The following is an 8,827-nucleotide window of genomic DNA, read 5'->3' on the forward strand; positions in this document are numbered from 1 at the left end:
AAAGGCGCGCCAGTGCCGCCGCTGTCTTCATCAGTTTCGGGGCCAAGGATGTAAAGTGGCCCCGGAAACTCCACCGACCGTCCAGAACAAGTCCGAGGTACTTCATGCTCCTTTTGACGTCTATGTTGACGCCACCGACGACGATGTGGGCATCAGGTGGTGGGCCCTTTCGAGGAGCATGGAAGTATAACGCCATGGACTTGTTCAAGGCGACCTCCAAACCAAGCCGCTTTATGCGGCTGACAATCTCCGCTACTCCAGCGGTCGCGAGAACCGCCACCTCCCGATAGGTCCTCTGCTGTGCCAAGACCAGCGTGTCATCGGCGTAACAGAGGACCTTTATCCCCCTCAGGGTACCGCCACGCAGCACCCAGTCGTATCCGATGTTCCAGAGGATCGGACCCAGCACCGATCCTTGTGGAACACCGGCCGACACCACGTACTCCTCCCAACCTCCTCCAGGAGCCGGAAAGGTCACAGACCTCCCGGACAGGTAAGCCCCGATGACGCGGCGCAGGTATGGAGGCACACGATGGTATAAAAGTGCCTCCTTAATGCAGGGCCAGGGCAGGGAGTTAAAGGCGTTGGCGATGTCTAAAGACACCGCCATTACTCCTTCGCCCCGGGCCTCCGCATCCTGCGCATGGGACTTCACCTCTAGTATGGCATCCACCGTCGAGCGCCCCCTGCGGAAACCATACTGGTGGTCCGAGAGGTCCGGACCTGTCCCCTCCAAGTGGTGTTGTAGCCTCCTGGCTACAACACGCTCGAAGAGCTTGGCGATCTCGCTCAAGAGCACGATGGGCCTGTAGGCGGAGGCTGAATCCGCCGGGCGACCCTCCTTCTTGATGAGGACTAGCCTGCCTGTCTTCCACCGCTGTGGAATTATGGCTTGAGCCAGACAGGCAGAGAATAGCCCTCGCACTCTGGGCCCAAGGATGGTAAGGGCCAGAGTTAGCGCCCGGCCGGGAACGCCATCCAAGCCTGGGGCGGTGCTCTTGAGCCGAGATCGGCGTAAAGCTTCTTCGAGCTCCGTCTCATCCACCGGTGGTGCGACACTGTCCACTTCCTCCTCCTGCGCTACAGGGCGGGCCATGGTTGGTGGTGTAAAATTGGCCCGCTGCGGGAACAATGACGTCAGCACTCCTCGGAGAACGTCCGGTTGGAGCGACTGCGTCAAGGGCGGAGCCCACGTCCGGAGTTTGCCGCACACCATGCGATACGGCGTTCCGAACGGATCCCCGTCTATCCCCGCGATCAATCGGTCGTTAGATTCTGCTTTCGAACGACCGATTTCTTCCTGTAGCGCTTTCCGCGCCTCGACGTACGTGCGGTACCGCCGTTCCTCCTCCTCTTCCTGTCGGCGTACCCGCCTGCGATAGTGCGTGTACTGGCGTCTCGCCTCAATGCAGATGACACGCAATTGAGCGATCTCTCCCGACCACCAGTACACTTGTCGCCGCTGAGGGCGGTGCCTGGAACGGGGCATAGACGCGTCGCAGATACGCGTCATAGCCCTCTGCGCCCAGGTGGCAGCGTCTTCCACAGACGCCAAGCTCTGGGGCAGCCAGGCCTGCACTATCGCAGCCTCCTCCAGGAGTTCTCTGTCGAGACACCCAAGTCGCCACCGCGGTCCGAACTCTCCCGAAGTTGGACTGGGGGCTGACTGCGCCGCTGAATGTGTGGAGATCTCATATTGGATGTAGAGATGGTCCGAGAGAGTCTCCACATCATTCAGCACTCGCCAGCCCTGAACACGGCACGCTAGGGCAGGGCTCGCAAACGTTATGTCTACGACGGACCCGCCCTGCCTTCGCACACACGTGTTTGTAGTCCCTCGGTTGAGAACTGACAATCCGGTGGCAACAATCCACTCCTCCAGTGTCACACCACGTAAGTCCGTCCTTGCGGAGCCCCACACGCTGGATTTAGCATTCAGGTCTCCTGCGACCAAGACCTCCGCCGCACGGTGTCTTTCCACCATTTCCCCCAAGCGGATTAGGTATTCCTCGAACTCTGCCAGAGTTCGATTGGGGGAAAAGTAGACGCCTATGACAACTAGGTCACCGACATGTGCCGCAACGCATCCCGCACCCTTCTCTACACGTGAAAAGGGCGGAGAGCCCAAAGCAGCGATCTGGGTGACCAGAGCTACCACCCCGGTGTTGTCTGCGACCCAGTTGTCACGCGCAGGAATGCTATAAGGCTCCGCAACGACTGCCACCTGAATCGACCACTGCACCAGGCTTTGGACCAATAAGTCTTGGGCTCTGGCACAGTGGTTGATGTTCGCCTGGAGCACGTGGAGCGCCATTATTGGTGCTCCATGTGCTGCGGCTCCTCGCCCTGCGTCGGGGCTTCAGGTCGGCTTCGGCTTGTTCGCCTCGCCGCACCTCTCCGCTTTTTCGCTTGAGCGCACATCTTGGCGCAAGCTGCTCCGCCTGCCAGGTGATCTGCGGGCCTATTTGCGTCCTCGCAAATAGGACAGTGCGCCGACGCAGAGCAAACATTTTGCTTGTGCCCTGGTTTCCCGCATCTGAAACAGTGTGCACTCCGGTCCTTGGCACTACTGCAATTAGCCGCCATATGCCCTACCTCGTGGCAACGAAAGCAGCGCAGCACGCGAGGCTGCAGTAATTGCACGCGTGCCGACACGAATCCGACCAACAGCCTTCCGCCGCTCACCTTCTTCGCCGCTGCCACCGGACAGCGGATCCAGGCGGTACCAAGCCCGTGTCGGTCTTGGCGGATCACCCCAACCTTAATGGCGCGAATGTCGCAGCCACCTGCTCGACTCACAGCCACCGCCACCTCCTCCGATGTCACAGAGTCATCGAGCCCACACACTCTCAGCTCAGCACACCTGGTGGGCCTCGAGACCTGCACATCGTCAGCATCAAGGACGTTCCGCAGATGTTGCGCGAGAACGTCCGCCTTCTCCCCAGTATTGACACCCGGCAGTTCGAGTAGCCTCGCTCCCGTTGAGGCAACTCTGAACCTGACGTCCGTGATACCCAGATCCTCCAGTACCACCTTCTCCTTGATCTGGGTCAGGACGTCTTTATATGTCACTTCCTTGTTTGCACCCGGTTGCAGCTTTAGTGCAACCACAGACGACCTCGGAGGACGAAGTCTGGGCGCTTTTGGCGCAGATGTTGGTCGCGCTTTCTTCCCTTTCGGTGGCTGTTGGGCTGCCACTCCCTTCTTCTTTTTGCCCTTCTTGGCGACGACGTTCCACCCCTCGTTCGTGTTTGCCGGAGCAGGTGGTAGAGGCCGCGCCTCAGGAGCTTTCGCCGCTTGTGCCTTATTGCTCTTCCCTTTACCCTTGCCCTTGCCTTTCGCAGGCTTTTGTCCTTTCGTGGGGGCTGGGTTGGCGGGGGGCATGAGTGTGGTCACTCTGGCCTCAGTAGCGCTTGTTGCCGAAGTTGAGGCTACATTCGCTGGCGTTCGGTCTGACGCAAGCGGCGGACGCAAGCGCTTAGCTGGCAGTAGCCTATCTTCCAGGCCTTCCAAGCGAGCACTGACCATGGTCCCGACTTGGATCATTATGCTCCTTGCCAGCTCGTCGGGGTCCCCTGACTTCTCATTACGAGACGGCTTGTTAGGTCTCTTGTGGACCTGCTGCTCTGCACTTCTCTCTTGTGAGCGGCTGCTATCAAGGTCAGCCCGTAAAAGACTGACCTGTCTTTGCATGTCCAGCATCTCCTGTTGCAGCTTGGTGTTATGTGCTCGTAGTGTGGCAACCTCCTCGGTAACCGTTCGCTGAGCGAGCGTGTCCACAGCTACAGCTATAGATTTAGCTGCCTCCTTCAGGGCCTTCGTAAACGTGCCCTTTAAATTTCCTGATTTGGTGGCAACCTTTTGGATGATTGCCAGACTCTCCGCTACCTGACCTTTCAGGTCTGAGGTTAGCCTCGTCTCCTCCAAGTCCATATCCGAGAGCAGCGACATATTGGACAAAGCCAAGTTTGTGCTGCTTTGCACAGCTAGGGTTCTCTGCGCCACCTCTTCCTCTGCCCTAAGCCGGCGTTCCTCCAAATTTGCCTTCCTGGCCTCGGCCTGCACTACACGTAATCCCGGTGTTGCGGGTCTTCCTTTCCCTCTCTTGCCAGCCACGATTTTCGGCGCTGGTCTGTCCGACACTCCCTCTCCAGAAGAGCCGGATTCGTCACTCCTGCGTCTGGGCCGCTTTCTTCTATCCTTCAGGTAAAGCGCCCTTACGGTCTTTGACTGCGACCCGACCGAGGTGAGGCTCTCTGTATCCGAGCCCTTCGACCCAGGCACCCCCCAGAACCTTCCCGCAGACGAGATGGACTCACATCTCGATCTCGCACCGTCGGACGCAATCGACACTCCTTCGCTCAGGTCTAACCTCTCAACTACGACCCTCGCTTCCTTCAGGACACCTCCGCTGTTATGAGGCACCTCTCCCAACACCTCCACAGTCTCCTGCAACTCTCCACCTTCCACAGGCATCTCTACTCCGCCTGTCACAGGCACTCCCACTTCTCCGCCCTTCCCAGGCACTCCCCCTACTCCGCCCATCTCGGGCCCTTCCCCAGCAACATATCGGCAAGGCTGGCCCCCCCCAGATTCGCGGGGCTTGCGTGCCGTAGCACGGAGGGATTCCCCGGCCTCGTAGAGACCGGAACCCTCCTGGGGTAATGAATTGCAATTCTGCTTGTCCGACATGTTTGGTTACTGTTCCACAGTGGGGCTTTTCTGTCGGGGTGTGCTCCCCTAGGCCGTGTCCATAACAATGGACTAAAGACACGCCCATGCCTAGCTGGTTTTGGTCCGCGCCGGGAATAAATTCCCGGTCCACTCGCCCGCAAGTGCGAGTGGTTTCCCCTATCCGCCACCGGGGGACGCGCCCAGTAGGAGACCAGCAACTCCCTTGGGACCCAACCCAACCCAACCCTTTTTTTTTTTTTTTTTTTTTTTTTAACGTGAGGAAATCCTTTTACGGATACCGGCCCGAGTGGGGACTCGAGCGGGTTATGTGGGACTCGTGGATCGGCTGAAGGCCGATCCCAATACCCACTAAAACCTCACGGTGCTCCTCCTCGACCGCCACTGGCCGCGAGACGCGGGGACTAGAATCGTCCACGAAACGCGGCGGCGGGAGCCTGCTAGGCACGTCGCGGAGTCAAGGGTGTGTGGGCACCCTCAACGGCCTGCTCGGAGTAACGCGCGGGAGCAACCTGCGCGCGCCTACTCGGGCCAGGTTGGTAGGCGGCCAGCTTCCCCAAGCTGACCGCCCTCTGGCACATTAGGGCGGAAGGCGGCGGTCGTGTGCCGCCCTCCGGCGACCCGGTCTCTTACGGCGGATGGCGACTTCGGCAAAAGCCTCCCTCGCCCGTTCCGCCGATTCCTTCTCGAGCACCACTGCCTCGCAGAAGGATGAGACCGCGTCCCACGACGTCTCGCTACCGGCCATGGCCTTGACCACGGCCGGCAGGGAAAGGTCGTCCCCGATGACGTCGCGCAAAGCGCGACGTTGAGACGCCCAGGCTGTGCACACCTCCAACGTGTGCTGGGCCGTCTCATCGAGGCAGTCGTCGCAGTGGTGGCAGCGAGCGTCGGGCTCCCTCCCAGCGATCCGACACAGGTAACCCCCGAAGCAGCCATGCCCCGTGAGCACCTGTGTCGTGCGGAAGGTTAGGACGCCGTGACGCCGCGCTAACCACTGGCGGAAAACTGGACGAACCGCCTCGATCGTCAACCGGCCGGCAGATGGTGTCGCCAGCCGGGATTCCCACACTTCTAATGCGGCTTCCCGCTCCTCCTCGGCGCGTGCTGGACTGGCCGGTTCCCCGGACGCTAGGCCTCGACGCCGGCAATAGACCGACGCCAGAGACAGAGCATCCAGATCCCACGGCATGACTCCAGCCAGCACGCACGCCACCTCACCGGAGATGGTCCGGTACCCCCGTATCGCCCGGATGGCCATCACCCTCTGCGCACGTCGCAGCAGAGTGATGTTGTGCCGATCCAGGGCGTCCGCCCATACGGGAGCACCGTAGAGCGCCATCGATCGGACCACTCCGGTGTACAGCCGACGGCTAGAGGCGCTCGGCCCATCGACGTTGGGCAAAAGGCGCGCCAATGCCGCCGCTGTCTTCAACAGTTTCGGGGCCAAGGATGTAAAGTGGCCCCGGAAACTCCACCGACCGTCTAGAACAAGTCCGAGGTACTTCATACTCCTCTTGACGTCGATTCGGACGCCACCGACGACGATGTGGGCATCTGCCGGTGGGCCCTTTCGAGGAGCATGGAAGTATAACGCCTCGGACTTGTTCAGGGCAACCTCCAAGCCCAACCTTCTAATTCGGCCGACAACGTCAGCCACTCCGGCCGTTGCGAGCACAGCTGCCTCGCGATAAGTCCTCTGCTGCGCCAAGACCAGCGTGTCATCGGCGTAGCAGAGGACTCCAACTCCTCGTAGGGTGTCGCCTCTCAACACCCAGTCGTACCCGATGTTCCACAGGAGTGGCCCGAGAACCGAGCCCTGTGGAACACCGCACGACACTTCGTACTCTTCCCACCCTCCTCCAGGAGCCGGAAAGGTCACAGACCTCCCGGACAGGTAAGCCCCGATGACGCGGCGCAAGTATGGAGGCACTCGGTGATAGATGAGTGCCTCTTCAATGCAGGGCCAGGGCAGGGAGTTGAAGGCGTTGGCGATGTCTAAAGACACCGCCAAGACTCCATCGCCCAGGGCCACCGCATCCTGCGCATGGGACTTCACCCTCAGTATGGCATCCACCGTCGAGCGCCCACTGCGGAAGCCATACTGGTGGTCCGAGAGATTTGGACCTGTCCGCTCCAAGTGACGCTGCAACCTCCTCGTCACTACCCGCTCGAAGAGCTTGGCGATCTCGCTCAAGAGCACAATTGGCCTGTAAGCCGAGGCCGAGTCCGCCGGGCGTCCCTCCTTCTTAAGGAGGACTAACCTGCCTGTCTTCCACCGCTGTGGAATTATGGCTTGAGCCAGACAGGCAGAGAATAGTCCTCTCACTCTGGGCCCAAGGATGTTAAGGGCCAGAGTTAACGCCCTCCCGGGAACGCCATCAAGGCCGGGTGCGGTGCTCTTGCCGCGAGATCGGCGAACTGCTTCCTCCAGCTCCTCCTCCTCCACCTGTGGTGCGACGCTGTCCTCCTCTTCTTGCGGTGCAGGGCGGGCCATTAAAGGTGGTGAAAAATTGGCCCGCTGCGGGAACAGTGACGACAGAACCCCTCGGAGAATGTCCGGTCGGAGTGTCTGCGTCAGTGGCGGAACCCAAGCCCGTAGCTTGCCAAGCACCATACGGTAAGGCGTGCCAAACGGGTCTTGGTCTATTCCCGCGAGCATCTGGTCGTGTGACTCGCCCTTCACACGACCGATCTCCTCCTGCAACCGCGTTCTCGCCTCGACATACAATTGGTACAGTCGGTCTTCCTCCTCCCGTACCTTCTGTACCCGCCTGCGATAGTGGCTGTACCGGCGTCTCGCCGCAACGCAGATGGTACGCAGTTGCGCGATCTCCCACGACCACCAGTACACCTGCCGCCGATGAGGGCGGCGCCCGGAACGGGGCATTGACGCGTCACAAATACGCTTCAGCGCCCCCTGCGCCCAGGATGCGGCGTCTTCTGCAGACGCCAAGCTCTGGGGCAGCCAGGATTCCACTATCGCGGCCTCCTCCAACAATTGCCTGTCGAGGCGACCCAATTGCCACCGCGGTCCGCACTCTCGCGAGTTTGGACTGGGGGTTGGTTGCACCGCTGAATGTGTGGAGATCTCGTAAGAGATGTAAAGGTGATCCGAGAGAGTCTCCACATCATCCAGCACTCGCCAACCCCGAACACGACGCGCTAGGGCCGGGCTCGCGAACGAAACGTCCACGACGGATCCGCCCAGCCTTCGCACACACGTGTTTGTCGTCCCCCGGTTGAGCACCGACAAACCGGTGGCAATCACCCACTCGGACAGCGTCACACCACGCACATCCGTCGTTGCGGAGCCCCACACGCTGGACTTCGCGTTGAGATCGCCGGCCACCAACACCTCCGCCGGACGAAATCGTTCTACCATTTCCCCCAATCGTATAAGGAACTCTTCAAACTCCGCAAGAGTTCGATTGGGGGAAAAGTAGACCCCTACGACAACGAGGTTGCCGACAAGTGCGGCGACGCATCCCGCACCCCTCTCTACTCGTGAGAAAGGCGGGGAGCCCGCGGCAACCTGGGTGATCACAGCCACCACCCCGGTGTTGTCGGCTACCCAGTTGTCTCTGTCGGGAACGCTGTAGGGCTCCGAAACAACCGCCACTTGTATCGACCACTGCGCCAAGCTTTGGACCAATAAGTCCTGGGCTCTGGCACAGTGGTTGATGTTCGCCTGCAACACACGGAGAGCCATTATTGGTCTTCCATGTGTTGCACCTCCTCAGGCCCAGCTGGGATATTAGACGTGGCCGATGTTGCTGGCACTCGTCTTCGCTTTCCACCTTTATTGGTGCTAGCCTTTCCACAGGCAGCATTCCCCAACATGTGATTAGCGGGCCTTTGCGCCGCCTCACACACCGGACAATGAGGCTCTGCCGAGCACGATCTCTGCTGATGCCCGGTTTGGCCACACTGGAAACACTGTTTGCTGCGGTCCACCTGGCTACTGCACTTCGCAGCCATGTGGCCCACTTCGTGGCAACGGAAACATCGTTGCGCACGGGGCATCAACAGCCTCACTCCAGCAGAGACGAAGCCAACAAGTAGTCTCGCCCCGTTGATCTTCTGCGCTGCGCCGACAGGACATCGGACCCATACTGTTCCTAGACCGGCCCGG

The 8,827-nt window shown here is 60.3% G+C and overlaps 1 protein-coding gene across 1 annotated transcript; it reads right to left on the reverse strand.

The window, feature by feature from the left end:
• Positions 1 to 2,313: 2,313 nt before the first annotated feature.
• Positions 2,314 to 4,692, reverse strand: LOC146530590 (uncharacterized). Its single transcript, XM_085199490.1, has one exon. The coding sequence runs from the start codon at positions 4,690 to 4,692 to the stop codon at positions 2,314 to 2,316; it is 2,379 nt and encodes a 792-aa protein (XP_085055616.1).
• Positions 4,693 to 8,827: the final 4,135 nt, after the last annotated feature.

The sequence above is a fragment of the Heliconius melpomene genome, chromosome 16 (genome assembly GCF_056956725.1).
Source record: "Heliconius melpomene rosina isolate 202511_hmr_F chromosome 16, ASM5695672v1, whole genome shotgun sequence".
NCBI lineage: Eukaryota > Metazoa > Arthropoda > Insecta > Lepidoptera > Nymphalidae > Heliconius > Heliconius melpomene.